Source organism: Anolis sagrei, chromosome 3 (assembly GCF_037176765.1).
Source record: "Anolis sagrei isolate rAnoSag1 chromosome 3, rAnoSag1.mat, whole genome shotgun sequence".
NCBI lineage: Eukaryota > Metazoa > Chordata > Lepidosauria > Squamata > Dactyloidae > Anolis > Anolis sagrei.
The window spans coordinates 118998034-119023394 of NC_090023.1; the positions used below are offsets into that span (position 1 = coordinate 118998034).

At 36.0% G+C, this 25361-nt stretch overlaps 1 protein-coding gene across 1 annotated transcript; it reads left to right on the forward strand.

The window, feature by feature from the left end:
* Window positions 1–237: 237 nt before the first annotated feature.
* On the forward strand, window positions 238–663 carry LOC137096572 (transmembrane and coiled-coil domain-containing protein 5B-like). Its single transcript, XM_067466243.1, has one exon. It carries the CDS (start codon window positions 238–240, stop codon window positions 661–663), a length of 426 nt encoding a protein of 141 aa, XP_067322344.1.
* The last annotated feature ends 24698 nt before the right edge of the window (window positions 664–25361 follow it).

Consider the following 25361-nt stretch of genomic DNA (forward strand, 5'->3'; position numbering starts at 1 on the left):
ATAATAGTAATAAAAATAAATCAATTATATATACAAAAAATATATAGATAAAAATAAATAAATAAACAAATAATAAATAAAATTAAATAAATAAATAAATAAAAAATAATAATTTAAATTTATAAAAAAAAAAGAAGAGAGAGAAAGAGAAATCAGACAAAGAGGAACTTTAATAAAGAATACCTGGGACACCCAACAATAAAGACAGCTAAAAACCAAACAACACACAAAGGCAAAATGCAAACCACTAAAGGGAAAACAACACAACAAGCAAGACTACAAACCAAAAGAGATTCATTGACAGATGAGACAATTCCAAAAGAAGCCAAAGAAACCAAAGAAACAAAAGAGACGGGACTTAAAGACATCCTAGCAGAGATTGTTAAACTATCAGACAAAGAAGACAAACAACATAAAGAATTACAGGAAGTAATGCAAAAAATGAATAAAGATCTAAAAGAAGACATTGGGAAACTAAGGGAAGATGTAGATAAGATGAAAAAAGAAAACCAAAAAATCACCCAAAATCAAGGCAAAATAGAATATCGAGTCAATAAAGTGGAAAGCTCTACCCAGAAAATCCAGCACCAGATGGACCAGATAGAGAATAGAGAATTAGAATACCACCTACGGGTGAGGAACCTGGTAGAATCAAAGGAATGAAAACGTCAAACAAATCCTAATTGACTTACTAGCAGGGCTGTTAGATGTAGGAACAGAAGTTATTGGCCAAGATGTGGACAGTCTACAGAGTACCAACAAGCTATGCAAAAAAGAATAAAACGGCAAAAGACGTGGTAGTGACCTTCTGCAGAAAAAGTACCAGAGATACGATTTTAAAAGAAAATGCCAAAAAATCTGTATATTACAAAGACCAAAAAATAACAATTATGAAAGAGGTCTCACAACAAACTCTAGCTAAAAGAAGGAAGTACTACTTCTTGACAGAAGAATTAATCAGGAAAATTTAGATGGGAGAAGATAGAAGGAATAATGATCTCTTTTAACGGAATAAGATACTGGTTAAACTCGGAAGAAAAGGCCAGAACTTTCTTCTCAGATCATATCAAAGTTAAAGGACAAGAATTACCACAGAATAAATCAAATGACAATACGAAAGGAAAACATCACAAAGAGCAGAAAAAGGGCCGAGAAGGAGAAAATATAACAGAAGATGCAGAAGAAGGAGGCAGTGACTATAGCAAATCAAAGAAAGGACAAGAAGCGAGAGAAAATAAGAGACTGAGAGAATTCTCGCCCGAGAACTACAAACTGCTGCTACCACAGGACGTAGCGCAGTGGGATATGGCAGAAAATCTACATGAATAAGGACATTAAGATCTACTCTAATAACATCAACGGGTTAAATTCCCCCAACAAAAGAAAGAAAGTCTTCAATTATTTAAAACATAAGAATCTAGATCTAATCGCGTTACAAGAAACGCATATCGCTAGTAAACACGCAAAATACCTGATGCAAGAAAAATTGGGGAAGGAGTTTTATGCCTCCAGTGAAGTGAAAAAAAGAGGTGTGGTGTTGTACGCTAAAAACTGGCTGAACCCGAAACAGGTGATTAAAGATAAAGTCGGAAGATATATCGGAATTGTAATTGAAATAAAGAACCAAAAAATAATGGTGTGTAATATTTATTGTCCCAATGGGCCAAAATTGAAATTCATGAAAGACCTAAAAAGAGAGTTAGAGGAGCAAGATTATGATGAGCTAATAATACTGGGTGACTTTAACGGAGTAGTAGATTTAAGTTTAGACAAATCATATAGCAACGCGAGCACGCCCAAACATAAAAACAAGACATGCTTACTCCCAAAAAAAGTCATCACACAACTAGAAGAGCTATACCTATTAGATATATGGAGACACCACAAAGGTGAGACAAGAGAATACACATATTATTCTGGCAGACATAAGAGTTGGTCACGCATTGACATGGCCTGGGCAACTAGTTTAATAACAGCCAAAATTTCCAAGATAAAAATAACACCCAGATTGTTCTCGGACCATTGTGCCGTAGAATTTATCATTAAAGGGGAGAAAGTAACATACAAGTGGAGATTAAAAGAGAACCTGCTGAGAAAAGAAATAGATATAGAAAACAATAGGAAACTACTGGTAGAATATTTGGACTTAAACAAAGGAGAGGAAACCACTAAAATTATACAATGGGAAGCATTGAAAGCAGTGATGAGGGGTCATTTTATTCCACAAGATGCGATAAAAAGGGCAAATAGAAACAAAGAAATGAAACAGATCATCGACAATACTGAAAAACTGGAGGTATCACTCAAAAAAACCCCCAAAGATCAGAACATAATAAATAAATTAAAATTATTGAAAAAACAATTACAACTATTACAGACGGAAAATATAGAAAAACAAATGAAATTTATGAAGGTGAACTATTTTCAAAATGCAAATAAAATTAGCAAATGGCTGGCAAATAAATTAAAAGCTCGCAAACATAAACAACTAATCACAAAAATTCAGGTTAAAGGGAAGATATACACGGAAAAAGGTAACATTGAACAACACTTTATTAAATTTTATAAGGAATTGTATAAAAAAACAGGCACTTCAAAAGAAGAAATTACAAAATATATTAGTGACTCAAACATCTCGAAATTAACAGACACTCAAAGGGTAGCCCTTAACGGACCAATAACTATGGCCGAGATCGATAATGCTATCAATAAGTTAAAAAACAATAAATCTCCAGGCCCGGATGGCTTTACAGCCATATTTTATAAAACATTTAAAAACGAAATAAACCCTCTGTTAAAAGATATATTAAACAGCACACTGGAATACAAAACTATACCTAAAACATGGGAGAGAGCTAATATAACTTTGATTCACAAAGAAGGCACCGACCCAATGGAAATTAAAAATTATCGTCCAATATCGCTATTAAACCAGGATTACAAAATTTTTACATCAATTTTAACTGAAAGACTAAAAAGATTTCTTTTAGACTGGATTTCAGAAGATCAAGTAGGATTTCTACCAAATAGACAAATTAAAGACAATATAAGAATACTGGTTAATACAATCGAATATTATGAATCTCATAATGAAAAACCAATGGCTTTACTTTTTATAGATGCGGAGAAAGCGTTTGATAAAGTGAACTGGGATTACCTAAAATTATTACTAAGAGAATTAGATATAGATCACAAATTCCAAAATGCCATAGAGGCAATATACTCAACACAAGAAGCAACCCTAATCATTAACGGCCAGGAAATCCATAATCCGATCCAAATTACACAGGGAACCCGCCAAGGTTGTCCCCTCTCCCCGTTCCTATTTATCCTAGTAATAGACACCCTAATAAAAAATATAAACAGAGACCCAAACCTGGAAGGAATGACAATATTAAAATTGCAATATAAGATTAGAGTATATGCGGACGATGTTGTATGCATCGTAGAAAAACCACTAGAAAGCATCGGGTTATGGCTAAATAAGATTGATGAATTCGGTAAATTGGCGGGCTTTAAATTAAACAAACAAAAAACCAAATTACTAGCAAAAAATATGGACAAAAAATCTAAAAATGCCCTACAAGAGATTTCAGGGATAAACATTGAAAACAAAATTAAATACTTGGGTGTAACAATAACACAAAACAATTCCAAATTAATAAAAAAAAACAACTATGAGAATTTGTGGACAAAAATTAGAAGGGATCTCGAAAGATGGAAACACCAAAATATCTCACTCCTAGGAAGAATTGTAATAATAAAAATGAAGATCCTTCCCCAGCTCCTCTTCCTTTTTCAAACACTGCCAATTATTAGAACAGACTTCCTCTTTAAAAAATGGAATTCGGAGATAATTAAATTCATATGGAAAAACCGAAAGCCAAGGATAAGCCTAAAAATTCTAACTGACGAGAAAAAAAGAGGCGGATTAGGATTACCAAATCTTAAGGCATACTACGAGGCATGTAATTTAGTTGGCATTAAAGAGTGGGCAACCCTAAAAAATAGCAAACTATTAAATCTGGAAGGTCATGATTTAAGGTATGGGTGGCACGGGTATATGTGGTACAACAAAAGGAAAGTAGAGAGAAATTTTAATAATCACTTTATTAGAGCAGCATTAATAAAAACGTGGGAAAAGTATAAACTAAGATTATACATGAGAACTCCGCTATGGATTTCACCAACAGAAGCTAGACACAAAAGGGAACTGCAAGAAGAAAATTGGCTTACTTACCACCAAATTAAAAAAAAAAACCCAACAAGGCAAAAAATTAGAATTAAAAACGTTTGAAGAAATAAAACAGTTAAAACCCAAAATAACATGGTTACAATACTTTCAGATCCGCCAAGGATTCAAAGAGGACGAAAAAAATGGTTTTAGTCAGGGTAACGGGATATGGGACACAATCTTATCAAAAAATAAAAAACTAATTAAATTGCTTTACCAGCAACTCCCATGTTGGTACACGGAAGAAGAACAAATAAAAGAGTGTCAAGTCAAATGGGCCAGGGATTTAAAACATAACATACTAACACACCAATGGGAAAAAATATGGAATCAAAAATTAAAATACACTATAGCCAGTGATCTAAGGGAGAACTGGTATAAAATGTTTTATCGGTGGTATTATACACCTGTGAAACTAGCCAAATTTAATAAAAATATATCAAGCAGCTGCTGGAAATGTAACAAAGAGAAGGGATCTTTCTTCCACCTTTGGTGGACCTGTAAAAAAATTAAAACATTTTGGAAAAAGGTGCACAAGGCAGCCCAAAAAATACTGAAAATTAATTTCCCCCAAAAACCTGAAACATATCTTCTTGGTATAACACCACAGAAGCTGAATGAAAATCAAGATAAAATCTTATTCCTCCTAAGTACAGCAGCGAGGATATTAATAGCTAAATCATGGAAATCCAAAGATATACCAAGTATTGAAGACTGGACAATAAAATTGCTAGAAATCGTCCAAATGGAAGGATTGTCACAAAGATTAAGAGGAATAACCAAAAAGACAGACTGGTCAGGTTTTAAGGACTTTATTGTAAAAAGAGGAGCTCCATTATTAATAGACTTGTCCAGCATATAACGAACGTAAATGACAGAAACAAGGCCGGAAGCAAAGACTGGAAAACTTCCCCCAACGTGAAGTCAAAACGTGAAAAAGGGGGAAAAAAGGATGAGAGAAGAATCTTATCTCTTTCCAGGAATTGCTCGGAAGATATTGGTAAGTTCAATCATGGACACATTGGGTGGGGGTTATGGTTTTTCTTTTTCTTCTTTTTCTCTCTCTTAATCTACTCTCTTCCTACTTTTCTATCTTCTAAAAATTATTCACCCTCTTTCGATGTAACCTCACAAAACTTCAATAAAAATTATATATATAAAAAAACAAAACAAAAAAAAACAAAAAAACAAAAACAACATTAGTTAATGATCCAATCAATCTGAAGAGGATATTTATACCTCTTGAATGCCAAAATCTCCAATGCTCTATATTGGTCTATATTGGATAGACCGAGGACCCAATACTATGTTAAAAATTCTACACACAGCTCTGATTCTAAATAAATGGGTACCAAATCTAACACATTGAATGTCCAGACTCTGCAAAGCTTTGGTTATCAACATGTAGGGGGAGGCCCTTTGCACTGCCTAAATCACAGGCCAACAAACCATGCCAATAAAGGCCTCTTTTCCTGAGCCATTTCACTCTCACCTGATTGGTGAACCCCAGTTGAGCCTCAAAATAGCAATTCTAGATCTGGTATTCCTCTGGCATCACATCATCACATTCAAAATCTTGGCATACAGCTCAACATGCAACAATCTCAGGTCTCTATCCCTGGAGATGATCAAATGCATGCACAGTGCCGTTTCCTTCTTGACAGTGCAGTTTCCTGTGCAGGTGTAGGTACATATTCTTAATCCAGCTATTCTTTTCTTCACTGCTAGTATTTAAAGCAGAAACTGAAGGAGAGACTCAATTAATTAAAGAAGGAAACTACTAATTATCATGATTGTAAAGGCTTACAAAGGGAAAGTGATTAATCAAGGCAGCTTCCCAAGCAACAAAGCCCTTCCTGATTAGACAAGTGGAGGTCTGTAGGATGAAAGGACTATCAATCTACCCAGCACCAACCATCATGAAGATCCAGGAGAATCCAGGTATTTTATTATGCAGCTGCCAAGCACTGTGGTCCCCCAAATACTCAAGCGATCAAACAATATTAGAAAGTACTGATGTGCAATCATAAGTATGATATAGAAAATTTGCACACATTTGAGAACATGAAAAACAGAGACGATGGGTACAGTTTCAGAATTCCACAACACCAATGGTTCAAAATTACATTCATTTATAGTTTACAGTTGATGCATAGTGTGGAATAAACTGTCCTTAGTTGCATTTGAAGCTGTCTGCTATCTACTTGTCCTTTTCTGGGAGGATGGAAGATTGGGAAAGAATGTGGGGCTTGGTCATGGAGAACAAAGGGTAGTTGATGAACTTACCTCTGGGGACATGGGTCCCATGGGATTCCCTGACTGGGACAATAGGTGACTGGGTGTCTTAATGGATATTGAGATTAGGACAAGAGGGTAAGAAGGCAGCTTGATGGCCTCATAGCTGGACTCAAGCCTGAGTTTTTGTGAGATATTAGAACTGGTTGATTGCTGATCTCTTGTTTATTGTGAAGGTTGAATCTGGACCCCGATGTTGATCCTGATTTTTTTTTTAGGTATATAAAATGGCAAAATCAAAGTTTGCCTATAGGTTTGTGTGTGTGTGTGTGTGTGTGTGTGTGTGTGTAAGCATTGAAAGGTAGAATCTGTTGGTGCAGAAACCATGAGGTCTAGCTATAATCTCAATCACTGTATAATAATTTTGATGTGATTACTACTTTATTTAGCCTGTATGGTGACTAAATAAATAATTTACATGAAACTCTTTAAAAGCATGCTACACAAACATTTCACCTATAGATTTTATATGGATGGATACAGATACAGCAGATAGATACAAGATATTGCATTTTGAACTTTTCTTGTGGTAGATGTCTCCCTCACAACTTGTAGGGTCTTCTACGGGATATCCATGAACTCTGTGATATTGTAATATAAGTAGACCCTTGTTTAGCATTTATAGAAAAAGAATACCAGTGAATCCTGGCTACATAGAATTGTTGACTAGATCTTTTGTATGTCTTGGAAGTGCGCAAATGCCAAATGCATAAACAGGTAGAACTATGATTCTAAGGATGTAGCTAAAGGAAGAAAGAATGAGAACATTATTTACAAATACGATTTTTGTCTTTCTATGAAATTTTCCTCCTGTCCCTAAATTTGTATCATTGCAGTAACTTACAATTTCAGCTGAACATTTAGAAATACAACTTAGGTATATGGGAGGGAGGGAGGTGCAAGCAAAATTTCCAAGGAAATACAGAAAATAAAAGTGTTCTAAGTGTGTGTGATTTGAATATCTGCAATGATAGACATTTGTAAAAGAAAGAAAATTTTATTAGTGGCACAATTCTTATTTAGAGGGGCAATGTCCACATATCACTGACTCATAACTACATTCCTGATAATTATATTACTTTTTATTATTAATAATTCATAAATAAAAATTGGGACACTTCTCTATCATGATTGGCATTACAGTCAGTATCTGAATCAATGGAACATTATGTAAGAGTTACCTTTCAATGGAAAACACATAATTTGCATGCCTTGCCCATATTTTTCCAACTGGACATATGGAAGTATTCCTTAAAAGAAATAGCGAAAAGGAGATATGTATGATTAGCTCGAAAACATTGTGTTTTCCTCTAGTTCTCTATACATCTACTTTTTTCTCTGTCTGATCTGGCAAACACATATTTGAGACTTTTGGTTGCAAATAAATGGTAGTGGAAAAAAGGGCTTGCTACGAAAAGGGGCTAGTAGGTTAAGAACAATTATCTGCAGCTCAATTTGGGACTTGGTACAACTTTATTATAAATCCCCCTGTGAGATATAAAAACATATGTAAGTGTTGTGAACACAGTATTTCATTAAACTATATCAGGGAAGCGTTTTGTTCTATTTGACTGTAACAATGAATGTGTACATGAAGTTTGTTGAAACAACCAATAGCTATAGCAGGATACAACATTTAATCTTTCTTTTGACCCATATTTCTTGGGAGCATTTATAAGGTAAGACAAACATAGCCAAATTAGGTAATATAATCATTTTCTTAAAATAAAGGGAAAAAAACAATAGAAAAATTCAGGCTGTAGAGGTGAAGCATTGTGATTTAAAGCCTGGTAATTTATTTCTAGCCTTTCACTAATTAAAGTTGAAGATTATTATATCAGAATGACATTCAAAAGAATGGCTTGCTTCAAAAAAAGCAACATGGTCAAACTGTCTGATTTGTCTGGTCATGTAGGAAAATTATATTTATATCCAAGATGTGAGGAAACTTTAGCTCTTCTGATAGTTTGGATATCAATTACTCAAAAAGCCCCAGTTAGAATAAGAGAATATGGAAGCTCAAAATACTAGGAATATCAAAGTTATCCTTCTCCGCTATCTATATAATAAAGGTGATTGCATGTATGTATATGTGTATGTGGGTGATGATGTATGTCTATGGCCAATTTCCTATTATGACCTCAACAAATGTTGGATCTGGCCCACCCTTGGCACACAGAAGGATGAACAGAAAACACTGGAGGGGTTTGGGGGACTGATCCTGTATTGTGGGAGTTGTAGTTCACCCAACATCTAGAAAGCAGTGTCACTTCCACTATCAATGGATCTTGACTCAACTTGGCACACATACCCAACATGACTAATTTCAAGTATTGGTGGGGTTTGAGAAGATTAATCTGGTATGATGTGAGTTTTAGTCCACACACATCCTTATACATTTTCTTAATGGGACCATTCATAAAATCCAAAAACAATAACTTTTATAAATAAATAGTGTTACAAATTACTAAATATCTAACCTGGGCATTGCTGAGTTCCTAAACTAGTAAAGTATAAAACCAGTGTAGAGACTGACCAGCCTTGCACTTTGTTGCTTTTTAACCATTGTAACATCTTCAATGAAGTACTTTGGCCGCATCATGAGGAGACAGGAAAGCCTGGAGAAGACAATTATGCTGGGGAAAGTGGAAGGCAAAAGGAAGAGGGGCCGACCAAGGGCAAGATGGATGGATGGCATGCTTGAAGTGACTGGACTGACCTTGAAGGAGCTGGGGGTGGTGACGGCCGACAGGGAGCTCTGGCGTGGGCTGGTCCATGAGGTCACGAAGAGTCGGAGACGACTGAACGAATGAACAACAACATCTTCAAATGTTCTGCTCTATTAAAAGCAGTGTAGATCGTTCAAAAAAGACATTTTATCACTGATCTGAGCACAGTTGACTAACTTTGTATGGGAGTTACCAAATGCCTGACAAACTCTGTTTTTTTGAAATCGTAAGTAGGCAGAGAGCATGTAAACAACCTTTAATATGTCACAATAATATTTATAGATAGATAGATATCTGAATGTAGTAAGGTTGCCAGAGTGAAAACTGGAAGGCAGGGCCTGTAGCTTTAGTGATTGTAGAAGAAGTAAACCTCTTCTATGCCAGCATTAAAGGTACAGTAGCTCATTTTAACTCTGGTAACTCAGTCTAGATACAGATAGATTGACTTGGTGGTTTGGCTTGGTGATTCATAGGCAGATTTAATGTCTGTAGCATTATTCAGCACCAGCAAAAGCAGAGTTAAATTTGAACATTAAGTAAACATTTTAAAAAATTATAGCCACATAGGATTTGCTTAACCTTAAAAGTAGGGACATGAATCTACATAGCTTAATACATGGTGTTATGGCCTGGGCCTTTCAGATGTTTTTGAACTCTAGCATGCATAATTCCTTTCCAGTGAATATTCTGGTAGTTCCTGGTAGGAATTACAATCCTCCAAAGATATCCAAAAATATGAAGATTTTGGAAAGAAGTCTTAACCTGAATAAGCCGAAAATTACAAAAAAAAAATCCATTTTAGAGGGGTATTGCTGTTTTTCTCCATATTTGAGAACAAAAATGAGAATCTACAAAATAAAGATCTTATAAGGTTTCTCACTTGCACTGCAAGGATGGAAATCATCAAAGTATGGGGAAAATAGAGACTGTATTGATACATAATATGGGTTAAATATTTATCTGACAAAATTAACATATGAAGTAAGATTAGAAAGAGAAGAAATAAAAGATGTTACATGTAAACCATTTGACGTTACATGTAAACCATTTATCAGCTATATTTGCCAGAGCAATAAATCATGTGTAGATCAAGTGAGATTTTGGATAAATGAGTAGGGGAAGATATGGCTATTATTAATAAAATTAGACAACAGAGTAAAGAGTAATTTATTAGTTAGGGAATTAACAAGTAATTAGTTTGAAAATATCTCTGAAATGAGGTGGGGAGGGAGGTGGAGAAGATAAAAGCAAGATTGCAAATTATGTTTTATTGCTGTTCTGTAATATTGTGTATATTGTGAAAATTAAATACATTTTTTGAAAAATCATCTCGCTTCAGAGTGTCACAAAGCATACCACAAAAGAAAGGTTATATTTCATAAGAGACACCAGTTGGGTTGCATATTTATTTATTTTTTATTTATTTGGGGTGCTTCTACCCCGCCCTTCTCAACCCCCTAGGGGGGACTCAGGGCGGCTTACAAAAGGCACAATTCGATGCCTAACAATTCACAAAATACAATACAATATACAATGCACAAATTTACCATATAATGTCAACAGTTATAACTAATTAAAACAATCAAACAGTATACTAGCAGCAATAAAATCATCTTGTGGTCAATGTTCACCAATTCATAAATCCATAATCCATCCAGCATTGTCATTGTCCTTTCCTACTCTGGTCGTCATTGGTTGTCTTTGTCCATCTGCCAGCTTACCTGAAGGCCTGGTCCCACATCCAGGTTTTTAGCTTCCTTCTGAAAGAGAGGAGGGATGTTGATGACCTAATCTCTAATGTACTTTTTAGTATCCTTTTAACTTTGGCTCTGTAACTGTAACTTTGGCTGTGTAAAGTGAACAGACTCCAGGGATGATGAAATATAGAAGACAAATGAGTTTGCACCTCTTTGCTATATTCTTGAGTTTAATTTTTTGAAAGACACATTGAAAGGTTATATATTTATGGAAGTACAACTGTCTGGTCTTTCATTTCACACTGAGATGCTTCATGTTACTATTCCAATTAGGAAAGAGGAATTTACAATTATCTGCCATATTTTGCATTTACTTTTTTGCTATCTCCACATCTTTTCATGTCATCCTGATTGCTTTTAATTTCTCCTCCACAGTGGTTTTCTCTGTTGTCATCAATCTTACTCTGTTTCTTGCCTTGAGGATTTCTGTCCAGTATACTTGTTATAGACTTCACTATGTTCTTTCATGTGTGTCCCATTCATCTCTATGCTTATTTCATAATTAGCTGTCATGAACCATGACTGACTTTAAACCAAAATGCTTTCATTTGTAATCATTAGACTCACTCAAAAATAAGGGTTGGTTCTCTTTATTTCATTATAAGTCATTAAATGTTGTTTTATTAAATGCCAATCACATTAAAGGTTACTATGGAAACTTCTAACAAGAGCTTTCCAATTGGCATCAGCTGGAATGACCACACTTTAGCAATATGCAGTGACAACTTGTAGCTTGTATGTCATGATATTCACAAAAATATGCACAATTTTGGTAGTGGCAGACCATTTTTTTAAATTTCTGGCTGTTTCCAATACCAAAGGGCAGAGCTTGAAAGTCACATGTTAAAAATAAAGTTGTGACTCATTCTGGATAGATTTTGCTCCCAGAAAGGAACAAAGCCATTACTAAAAAAAAATGATTGCAACATTGTGGTGTTTCTGGGTAGTTTTATTGTTGTTGTTGCTGCTGCTGCTGTCATTCAGAGTAGCATTTATTCATTACTGCAGAAATGTTGCTTTCTATGAGTAGCCATTAACCTTGACAGTAACATGGTAACAGCATGTTGCATTTATTATTAATCACAAGTAATGAGCAACATGTTACTCAAAACAATTAATTATGAACAAGGAAAGTAGTGCTTTAGAATTAAGATTAGATTAGATTAGAAGATCTGCAAAAAGTCTGTAGGTTTCAGTGACTAAACTAAAAGTCTAACATACTAAGAGTTGCACTTTACTAAGGTTGTCTACTATGTCTACTTAGAACTCCAGAAGCACATACACACAAAGGAGCCTGGGAGAGCTGCAATTTCTTTGGTGCTCCAAAGCTTCACAGTTCAGTACTACATCATGAGGTAGAAATAATAATAGTCAAGAGGTGCCATGAGAGTCAGCACAACTACTGTTAAAGTGTGTGAAAGAAATGTTGCTGGAACAAGCAGAACTGTTTCGATAATTACAGAAACAGATATACCCTATAAATATTAGGAAGAACTTCCTAATGGTAAGAGCCGTCCAACAGTGGAATGCACTACCACAAAGTGTGGCGGAGTCTCATTATTTTGAAGTTTTTAAACAGAGACTGAATGGCCATACACCAGGAGTGCTTTCATTGTGTAATCCTGCATGGCAAAGAGTTGGACTGGATGGGCCTGTAGTCTCTACCAACTCTATGATTCTCTTAATATAGATTGCTGTAGTACATCACAACACAGGACAAAACAAATGTTAAAATCAGAAATGTAAGCATTTGTAACCAAGAAAGGTTCCTAATATCTATGTGGATGCCTTCACAGAAAGTTTTGAAATGTAATGTTATTTTACCCCCTCTCCTAATTTGCCCTCATCAGACCTCCAAATTTGGCTGCACAATGTCTTCAGAAAACTTTCTGTCCAGTTTTAGACATTACATGAGAGAATAATAAGGTAGCAAAGTGTCTACTATATTTTAGATATATAGTTCAGTTCACACATTCCAGATAGAAAGCAAGGAATATATAATACACTGGTTTCATTTAGGAAACAACATATGTTAATTTATAAATCCAAATTCCAGAGCGAGATTCAGATGCTATACAACTTTTCACCATTTGTAAATTTGGATGGTAAGAGATTGTGTGTGTGTGTGTGTTCTTGTGTCATCCTATTTGATACCTATATAATTAAGTGTTCCTGATGTAATACCCATAAATGGGTGAATGGGCAGTGAGAAAAAAATCAATAGGCAGACACACAGTCTCTCACACACTTCCAACACACAAGAGTGGCATATGTTAGCATGCCTTTCCTACATACCCTCCTTCTCATATTAGTCAGGTCATAATCTTGCATTACACCAATTCGTATAAGCACAGAACATACACAAGAAGGAAGAATTAATAAAAAAGCAAATAAAGTGGCTTTTGGACAGTCAAAGTGTACAAAAATTGCCTAAGAGCACATCTGTACTATAAAATGCATGCGGTTTTGACATCAGTTTAACTGGCATGGCTCAATGGTATGGGATCAGGGGAGGTGTCATTTTATAAGGTCTTTAGCCTTTTCTACTGAAGAGTTCTGGTGCTTTCAAACTATGAATGCAAGGATTCCATACCATTAAACCATGGCAGTTAAAGTGGTGCCACACTGCATTTACTCTACAATATAAATACACCCAAAAACTAAAATAATCAATACATGTTTTGCTTGGCTTGGATCCACTATAAAGCTATCTTCTTTAATTAATTCAAATGCCTTAGGGGAGCAATACTGCTCATTCTGTCTTCATGTTTATCTTAGTAGGACATAAAATATACAGAACTAGATCCTAAATGAGGTAATCCTTCTTTAAAGGATAATTTATTTCTTAACTGAAAGTAAAAAGGTAGGTGCAACTTCTGACACTCCAATGCTGAGGTGGAATTGCATTAGCATTGCATTAATTCTGTATTTGTAACAGCTGTTGGTAATGAAGTGAAATTCTGTTAAAAATAGTGATTCTGATTCATAGTTTTTGAACAAAATGTGTTGTTATTTGCCCTCTGCCTATTACTCATGACACTTATATCAAAACCTTGTACATCTGAGGTATTTTTCTGAAACTACCATTTATTTATTTATTTATTTTTCAAGAAATCTTATTAATACCTTTGTCTGACTGATTATTTTTCATAAATCTGTATATTAAATATAATTAATATGCACTTTAAAGTATCTGTTTTAGACTTTTGCATTTCTATGTCCTCAGGGAAGTTTTGGATTTCAAAACGATATCAATATAAGATGTAGTTTCTCTAAACCTAACATCAATCAAAGCTTTCTTGTTAGCGTCATATGTTCTTTGATATGTGGAAAGGAATAGTGTCTTTCAAGTGTACTTTAAGATGTTGATTGGGAAGGCATTGCACAATCAAGGGGGTTGTTATTAAGGCACTCCAATCTATCTCTAGTTATTATTTTTAATACATACTTTTTACATGTAACTAGTGGAAAAGGCACCAGATCCTCTCTGATCTTTGATGTACAGCAGCATCAGCCATGGTTAGTATTTGGATGAAATATTAATAACAAGTAGGTTAATGCTGCTAAACTTTACAGGAACAATGGATATTTCATAGAAGAAAGCTTCAAGGAATACATGGGGGGGGGGGATGAGAACCAATGTAACTTTTTAGAGAAGGAAAGAGAAAGCTGGAAATAGAGAATGCAACACAAAACATGGAAGACATCAGAAAAGGACCAACACAGACTTTCAGTGATGACAGCCAGCAGCACCAGCAGTGGCACAACAGCAGCAGTGAAGAGCATGGAGGTGGCAGAAGAGGAGGAGCTGACAGAGGTGAATGTAGTTTTGAGCCCAGACCTTTTGACACAAGAGACTTTCCCACCCTGGCACAGCTGGGGGGGGGGGAGCAATTGTAATAAGAAATTCAATGTGCAAATGTGATAAATGTGAATTTAAAATGATGTGTGGGGATGAATGGAAGAATGGAAGGATGTATGGATGGAGCTAATAATTTTGGAAACACCAGTATAATATTAAGGCCTGCAATGACTAACTACCTGCTTGCTGCTTTGTGATTAAAACCTGCTAATGATCTGAAGAGTAAACTCTGATAAGAACTGGGACAGTGATAAAGGAAATGTTTGCAACCTTCCTTATGTTAAGAAGGAAGTCAACATAAGATCAACACCAGTCAAGAAGATCAACATCTGGCCAGGAAACTGGGATGGATCCAGGATGGAAGACGTCTATTATTAATGTACAACTTTGGGACTACATCAACAGAATATTCCTATAAAAGACTCAGACTAATAATGCTCAAATAGTGGCAGACTGAGGAGTCTGTTCCACCCGCCATGCTCTGCTCCATGGGAAGGAGAGAGGTGGTGTATTCGGAGAGTGTCAGATATGCTATGGGGAAGCATGATTCTGGACACTTTGGGTCTTCTTTCTCAAGGGAAGAGGAAGAAGTATGCTTTTGGAGTCTTGGATTTTGTGCAGGGAGTCAGGTTCTGTTGTATGGAAAACAAAGATCTGGTCCTTGGCATTGTTCTTAGGGAAAGAAGTTTTGGCATCTCAGCGTTTTGAAGTTTTGGCATTATGGAAGTTATGGAACTATGTGTTGGCAGGCTGCAGGAAAGCAGGGTCTGGCCTTACAGCTGCTTCTCCAAGGAGGGAGAAAAGGATATGGTAATATTTTGGATGCATGTGGATGAATGCGTGTACATGTGGTGTGAATGCTGAGAGAAAGTGCAATCCCCCTTTGTTTGTTTGTTAACCAATGTAATTGTGAATCCAATGTAGTTGCATAGAATCTGTATGTCTGTATGTCCAATGTCATTCTTTGTCTAAATGTTTTCTGTAATCTGATATACCTTCTCACACTGGAAATTGCAATAAAAAGAACCTATGCTTCAAAGTTATTGAAAAGTCATTCATGACATAATTTGCCTCCTCCCCCGAAAAAGAGAATGGATGGTTCCATTGGAACCATCCAGAAAAAGGGAGGAGGGGTGGCTAATGGTTCAGACAGCCCCATACTTCATTCTGCTCCTGAACATCAACCCACCACACCCACCCATTTACAGTATAATTATTGGTTGCCCATTGGGACTGGATAGGAATTTTTTCCCTCTTATGTTCTAGGAGGGATTTTTGCCTACCCTATACTGTTTTTAGGGGCTAACTGGGATGATGTGGTTTATAAATAGGCTTTAATATAAATAGCTAGGAAATTCCAAAAGTTGGTGTACACCCAAGGCACATTCTTTAGGGGTGTGGGCCATTACCCAAAACACTCACCTGGATGTTAATTTAGTGGATGAAGCGATATCGAATGGCTCAGAAATGGGGAGAGTCTTGTCTTAACAACTTTGAGAGAGTCTTATCCATATATTTTCCTCAGAGGTTACCTGGGTTTAGGTCACCAGGCGAACCAGGTGTTTCACCCTGAATAGCCGAGGGATAGGCCGGACAGGAACACTACTTCGGCTTTGCCACACCAAGTTCAACTGACACATAAGTTTAGTTTAGTTGAAAAGTTAAATAGGGAACAATCAAAGTTACCCAATATTATAACCCAAAGTACTGTTGTATGGTCTCATCATTTCGGGGGTTGGCAAGCAACAGTCTCCATCAGTATGACCCCTGCAACCAACTTGCTAAAGAATACTGTGAGTGCAGGTCCCTGCATAAACCAAAGAAAGTACTGTGTGGTGAAAACGAGCAAATATTGCTAAACTTCGTGAGAACAACAGGGCTGTTTCAGGTGAGAGCTTCAAGGAATATAGGAAAAAACAAAAAGAAAAAATGCAATCCTGCAGAGAAGGAAGCAAGGGAAGAGAAGAAACCGTGGAGATGGAAACAGAAAGATCTATAATTGTCTGCTGTAATGTATGTGCAATGTTTGTCTTCGTGCCAGAAAACATCAACAAGTACACGTGCAGCAAGTGCAAATTGATAGCCCTCTTGGAAGAGAAGTTCAGTGCAGAAAAGCTACGTGTTGTACCTCTTCAGTGCATCAGAGAACAGGAGGATTTCCTGGATAGAACACAGGGAGAATTGATCATACAAAACCAACAGGCAGAAACTGCCAAGAAAAATGAAGAAAACTGCCTGGAGGAAAATCATTGTCAGGGGCAGACCGCACAAAAGGGATTCAGAAACTCTCCAGCTGAGCAATCACTTCCTATATCTTCAGGAAGATGGCATCAGTAAAGATGCTCAAATAGGTAATCAGCAACAAGGGATAGCATGTGCCAAGGAAGGTGTCAAGGTAACCACAACAACAAGAAGAAAACAAAGGTGTCAGTGGTTGGGAACTGATGCTGACTCAACACACATTTTGAGGGCTTTCTTGTCTCCTAGTGTTATTTCCGTCTTGACTTTCTCCGCATGCCAAGTATCTGACATCAGAATTACCAGCCTTCATGTCTCATACTGCTTGGAAATTAAATAAAATATGTGCATGAAATAATTGTGGATTATCTACTCACAAAATGGTATATAATTTATGTATAATTTATTTGTCTCATACTGCTCCATTTTCAGCTCAGGACTCTTCCATATTTCTGAAAATCCAAAGAAAACCAGCATTTAAAATGCTAATGTCCTCTGCATTTTTCAGCTGAGGGAAATGACTAGTTCCTCATGATTTGTGATCCACACAGCTGGGCATGGGTTTCATCCTCCTTCCCGCACTGCTCCCCATTTAGTCCTTAAAAAGAGAGGGAAAGCCTCTGTAAGAGCCACAAGGCTTGCCTTACATTCCTAAGAGCCGCCGCAAACTAGCCTCCTGCGGGAGCAAACTGTGCCAGCATGTCCATGACGTCATGAGACTGCGCCTCTCTCCCCGCCCCTTTCTCCGCCTCTTTCTCCATGCCAGAGTGGTTTTTCCTTTACTAGGGCAGCATTGCCAGTGTACTCTCATTGTTGAATTCTGCCAACAACGAGAGTACGCTGGCAATGCTGCCCCAGCAAAGGAAAAACCACTCTGGCACAGAGAAAGAGGTGGAGAAAGGGGTGGGGAGAGAGGAGAAGTCTCATGCCGTCATGGACGTGCTGGCACAGTTTGCTCCCGCAGGAGGCTAGTTTGCGATGAGTCTAAGGCTTGAAAATGAAACTAAATGGCTTTGGAGAAGAAGGGGGGGTTCCTCCTCCAAAGCTATTGCAAGTACTCAATTAATATCTATTGCACTGTGTATTTGACCATGTTATCTTGCCTCTTTGGACTGTTTTCTGATCAATGGCTTTTGACCCTAGACTGTTTGATACAGTGTACCATTAGCTTATATGGCTGCTAATTTTGGCACTTCAGACAAGTAAATAAGTAAAACTTTATTTCTATCCTGTCCTATCTCCCCATGGGGACTCAAATCTTTGATAATAGGATCGTCAGAACTGTTCCCTGCTGCCCCAAAAGATAGGACCAAGTTTAACAAATGGAAGTTACAGGAATATAAATTTCTATTTATCTTCAGAAAACACATCTTGACAGTAAGAATAGTTGCCTAGAGGGGTGGTGGTGCCTCCTTCTCAGAATGCCTTCAAAAAGGTACTTGCTGAAGATGACTTAGCTGGCGATCTTGCTTGGAGACAGGAATTTGATAAAATAGCCTATGAGATCTACTACAATTCTATGATTCTATGATTCACAAATCCTTCATTACAATAAACAGAAACGCTGGTCTCCATAATTTAAGGTGGAGGTGAGACATAGGGTTACAACTACATTTAAAAAAAATCAGTAAATCCTATAATTTTGTTTTCCATAAACATGGATCCTGAAAATAAGACAAAAATGGTTTCTGAATGGCTAGATACAAATTACAGCCATCCCAAACTTGTTAGAAGCAAACAGAGCTTCCGGAAACCAGACATCCCTACAATACTATAGCCTTAGATCTGACTCTCTGTCAGTGCTACAAGCCTTGATCCTTGATCCAAGTAAGACGTACAATTATTATTATTATTATTATTATTATTATTATTATTATTATTATTATTGATCCTGACACAGTGATATAGAGGAAACAATCAAAAGCTAGTATTTCCTTCCTACATGATTCCTTGTCTCAAGATAATCAACAGCATCATATGTTGATAATTATTGCAGCATCTGGCCTTTTACTTTTTTTTACTTGGTTGCCTAGTGTCTTGCAAAATTTTAAATGGCAAGGAGAAAGAAATGATGGCAGCACAAGGCAGGTTCTAGGAAACAGCAAAGCTAGTAGCTTTGCTCCAGAAATCTGAAACACCTCTTGCTTTCCTTGAATAACCATTTTGACAGATCATTGCTATTACATTGTCAAGAAAAAGCACCTCATCAGACATCAGAGAGTATCTGATAGATGTACCTGTTCTCTTTGGAGAAATTCATTTTCTTTTTATTCTGAATGACAACATGGAAAAAGGATTTGTGATACCTAGGAATGCCTTGTCTAGAAATGGAAATTTATTCATTTCATATTTCAAAGCAAATTAAGTTGAATTATACTTACAACCACATTTCTTACACTACAACCCAGTGATCCCTTGATATTATAAGACAGGGATAAACTAAAAAAAATTCACAACCCTCAAAATTTTGTTTTCTCTGTTCCTGTTCACATGTGGGCTTCAGCTGATACTAGATTTGGTACTCTGGGCCCAAAAGCTTTTGCATCCCTATAATACATAAATTAAAACTGAGATGCCTTTCATTTTTCTCTTTCAAATTTTGTGAAGCAATTCTGATGTTTGTTTTTTTAAAAAATGTGTATTTATGGGGAAAACTGTATATTGATCAAAATTATTTTAGCAATATTGTTATATTCAAAGAAATGCTTGCAAACTTTGATTATTATCATCATTTTATTGAGAAACACACATTAAAAAGTCTACACATTTTGTGAATACTTCAAAAAAGAACATAAACTGAAGTGCAAAGGCATAAAATTAACCCCAAAATGAACAATAGTTAGACGTTTTAGATCTTCAGAGACATATTTTTGTAGAAGCTATTCAGACAAACATCGATGAAGTCAACATCCTGCATTTTCACTGCACTTTGAACAATGTCGCCAAATCCCATCACTTGCTACATATTGTTTTTCTGTAAACAAAACAAACTAAATAGCTGTGAGAAAAAAAATGTCCCACTAAATGGACTGACCTTACTATGGTTCTGCTTTCTTGTTCCAACCAACTTAATGCTGGAGAAGAAGATGGACTAATATTAACCTTCAACTAGTTTTACAATAATTCCTGCCATTTGGGGGAAATAAAAATGAGAATCAGCTCATGCATCAGCATACAAGATTATACACTGAATGTTCTGCCATTAAAACCATGGAAAACAGACAGCTCTGATTATGAGACTTATGAAGTGTTTGTAATAATGCAACCACTGACATCCATTTAAACAGATTCCCTCTGGCATTGCCTGAGCAATATCTCTGCTCTGCTGCCTTGCACATGTACTACAACAGCTGCAGATAGATGGTAGTTGGCAATATAAGTGTTTCCTTACAGCTTTTGCCATCCCCCAGGCTAAAAAGTGATGGTGGCTGCACTGAGAGTGAATTTATTGATGAGCTTCTGAGCCTAGCAGAACACGCCATGTTGCCAAGCTGGCACTTTTCTTTTCCCTCTTGTGTTCCCTGTGTATGTTGGAAGAGAGGCAAGACACAGCAAATTGATTTGGACAAAGACCACAATTTTATGTAAACCGGCAGCAAGGAACCCAATTAACCCAACCGAGCTTTTATAACCTGATCCACCAAGAGCTAAAATCTCCCTAGCTTCAAACTGTGTGATGGTGAACCCCAGAGTTTCTTTCTAGAGGAAGATAACAGTCAAAGTTCCTGTAAGAAAGGGAAAAATAAATTATTTCTGACCCATGGTGCTCACAAAGGGAGCATAAGCAAGCACTGGAGAACCTAGAGGGCTGTGGTTGAGTCATCATAAAGGAGATTTCTGAGAGAGGGAAATATTTGATAGCTAAGGATAAGAAGCCCTTGTTAATGGATTTTAATTAGGATATATGATTAATGAAGTTCATATGAATGTAACTCAAATCAAAATATAGTAATGTATTGTCGAAGGCTTTCATGGCTGGAATCACTAGGTTCTTGTGGGTTTTTTCGGGCTATAGGGCCATGTTCTAGAGGCATTTCTCCTGACGTTTCACCTGCATCTGTGGCAAGCATTCTCAGAGTTAGTGAGGTCTGTTGGAATTAGGACAATGGATTAATATCTGTGGAAGGGCTGGGGTGGGGCAAAGAGCTTTTCTCTGCTAGAGCTAGGTGTGAATGTTTCAACTGACCACCTTCATTAGCATTTGAATGCCTGGCTGAGCCTGGGAAAATCTTTTGTTGAGAGGTGTTAAGATGTGCCTGGTTGTTTCCTCTCTGCTGTTTTGCTGTTGTAATTTTAGAATTTTTTTAATACTGGTAGCCAGATTTTGTTCATTTTTTTTGTTAATTTTGTTCAAAATATAGTATTTTCCACAAACAAAACTTGCATGCTTAAAAAAAGAGTATGGGCAATCCAATATGACTCATTTGCAAATTTGTGGATAAATAAATCACTTAAAACTCCTTCAAAGTTGTTACTTTCAGAAAGTAAACACACCAATACATTTCCTAGTGAGGAAGGTATGTTGTAAAATGTCAGCTCATGTGTCTCCACCGAGTGTGTGATTTCAGACAAATTTTCACAAATGCAGTAAACAAAATCTGCACTTGGGTAGGATCTGTATGAAAATATTTGTGTGCAATGGACATCCTGACTTGTTGCACAGCTACTAAGACACAGCTGTCTCACGACCATGAGTTCTCTTGGGACAAATGTTTTCAAAATGTTATTTTGGGCTACTGTTGGCCATACCAAGAAAGTGTTTAAGAAGTGTCACTTTAAGATAGCATTTGTTACTTTAAATGAAACTTCACATAAATAACTGCTTGAGAGTGTACCACCTAAGAACCATACATCTTTCTGATTTACAGGCCTGAACTTTGCCCCAGCTAAGACTTGTTTCTCATTGTCTCCACCAGCCGTTCTCATATACACTGTAGTCTATATACTTACAGGAGAAAAGTTGCATAGAAATAAATATATATTGTATAGTGAAATAAATGCAGTTATGACTTTAAAGAAAAGCCATAGTCTTGAAATTTCTAAAGTCTGTGATTTTAAGGTGATGAAACATTTCCCACTATTGAATTTGTTCATGTCACTTTCTCTATCATTTTGCAATTTTGCAAACTGATATGAAAATGTATGTGCTTTTCCCTAATGTGTGTGCTTTATGTATGCAATTTAACATATAATTTTCCTGCTTGCATTCTTGTAGGCAGTTTAGTACAAGAAATCATTTTATATGTTGCTTTCAATAATATGAACATTTCCTTGTGTAGTGGTTTCTCCCAGTTATGTACACATTTTGGTAAACGCTTTCATACTTGAGGAACTATAGTGTAAAAATTTCATTGACTAAAGAGCTGAACATTGATAACTCAAATATTTAGGGTGAATTCTTCTTTGGTTCATATATTCACTTAGAAAGTGTGAGTAGAGTAGGTTCTCATTAAAATGCAAATGAAATGAAGTTCCCCCTGATTTCAACTAACACACAAAGGAGACAAACCTCTCAGTAGTGCTGAACTGGAGTTCTACAGCCAGGCCTTTAAATATCTATTGAGCAAAAAGTCCCACTGAGTTCAAAAGGGCTTATTCTTCATAAGAAAACTGTATAAGACTGTAGCCATACCTTCCCTAAAATTGAAAAAGCCTTTAAGAACCACTTTTAATTGTTAAAAACCTTCAAAGGGTTTTTTAAATGTAAAGTGTCACATAGAATTAGGAATATATGAATTCTTTTCTGTTAAACTTAACTCACTATGCTCCAACTGGAGAGTTCTTGCAGAACGGTCCAAACATTAGATCTGCATAAACATTTTCCTTTTATGTCTTGCATTACCTTGTGTTTTATGTGAAATAATAATAATAATAATAATAATAATAATAATAATAATATACATCATACAATCTTAAATGCTTGGGGCATGTTCGACTTGTGATTTTGTGATATGAAATCCAGCATATATATCTCGTTTGTTGTGTCACACTTTGTTTTTGTGTCAGTAAAATTATTATTATTATTATTATTATTATTATTATTATTATTATTCCCTGCACCTTGAGTCAGGAAAGAGCTTTATTTAGTTTCCCTTTCTTATTGTCCTGTCATCTTGTGGCTTGGCACTAGTGTTTTGTGTGGGGAAAATCCACATTATTTCATTCCTGGTTAAAATCAAGGTTTTTGACATTCATGAAAGCTTGTCAGGCAGTATGATACAATTGTGAGCATATTGTGAAACTGTATATTTTTACATGATTGAATTGCTCATTAAATTATTATGTGCAGAATTACACTTTTCCCACAGTGAGAATTTGCAGCAGCAATGTGTATTTTTTGTGAACGATTGTTGTTGTCAAAAAAATAATCAAACAGAACAAACATCTTACATATAAACTAACTGTCACAAAGTTTTGTTATACTAGATCTGTTTTCTGCCAATAATTGTCTATGTAGGGTTGCTGTTTTCTTTCTAGAGACTTGAAAAACACTGATGACAAGAATTCTTGACTGAAGAGAATCTTGACTGCATCAATAGGGGTATAGTATCTAGATCAAGAGAAGTAATGGTGCCCTTCTATTCTGCTTTAGTCAGGACTCACATATAATACTGTGTATAGTTCAGGGCACCACAATTCAAAAAAAGCTATTGGCAAAATGGAACATGTCAAGAGAAGGGTGACCAAAATGAACAAAGGTCTGGAAACCAAGCCCAAAGAGGAATGTTTTAGGAAGTATGTATGTTTAGCTTGGAGAAGAGACGTTTAAGAGCTTTGTGAGAGTCATGTTGAAGAGGGAGCAAGTTGTTTTGTTGCTGTTGTTCTGTTGTTGTTGTTTTTTTTTTTTTTGCTGCTCTAGAGACGAGGACAAGGAGCAAAGGATTCAGATTGCAAAAATAGATATTCCGTCAAAATACTATGCAGAATTTCTTGATGCTAAGAGCTGTTCAATAGTAGGATGTAGAGTGTGGTGAAAAATTGATATTTTGAAATTTCAAACAGAGATACAGTGGCCATTTGTCAGGAGAGCTTTGATTGTATTTTCCTAAATGGGAGAAGGTTGAACAACTTAAACTTTGTTGTTTTTTTCTATCACTATGATTTCTTCGTTGAGTTTAAAATTCATTCTGTACAAAAACTGCAGAATTTTTTGCAAGAAGCAGCATTTTCTGTGCAAGACACAGTGTGTTCTGCATAGAAAATAATGATATAATCTCTTGTATAATATTTTATGCACAGAAAATGCTGTGTTTTGTCCAGAAAATGTCATAATTGGAGATTTATTTTGTGTAAAATTTACATATGGCTGATTTACATAGAAAATAGTAGGGATGTGTGATCCATTAAAATGGTTTAAAGGTCATTAAATAAACCGGGGGGGGGGGGGGAGGCATTTCATTTCTAAAGTGTTTCTAAAGTATAGTAACTGAAAAATGCATTACTATAACAAGAGTAATGAAATTTTGTTACTATTTCATTACAGTAATTGCATATAAATTACTATAATTGGGGGATTTTCAGGAGCTCCTTTCTTCCACATTTTTAAAGCTATTGGGGTGAAATGTGCTACAATGATAGAACATTTTTACCATCAAGTTTCAGAACTTTTCACTTATCCATGGATATTAGGAGAATTTTCAAAATTTTATAAACAATTAAAAAAAATAACAAGAACGATCTCCTTGAATTTTCTATACAGTGACAGGAGATAACAACTTTCAGAAATATTCATACATCTACTGATTTTAGAGATTTTTTAAAAAGTTTTAACAAAAGTGTTTTTTAAGTCACAATAGGCTATCTTATATTAACCAATAGAAACCAAATTTAACCAATTCTACATTTTGATAGAATCCTAGAGTAGAAGGAGACCCCCAAAAGCCATCTAATCAAACCCCCTTCTTCCAGGAAGATGGGTACTATCAAAACTCTCCTGATAAGTGGTCATCCAACCTCTAAACTAATTGATAAGTTTCCCCTATAGTATGGGGGTCATCCATTTAGGGATTTCTTCCTAGCCCAGCACAGAGATTTACTTGCTAGAAGAATCAGTTGGTCCTCATCTTTGCAGATTCAACCATTCATTGGAACTCTCAGTGGCTGCTGTTAGAGAGGGACAAATCTCTCTCTCCACTACCCTGATTGGTGTTTTCTGATACTGATGCATTCTGGGAAATGTAGTTTAGGGCAGGGCCTTTTGAATTCTCTGACATAGAGCTTGTCCCTTCCCAAACCACATTTCTCAG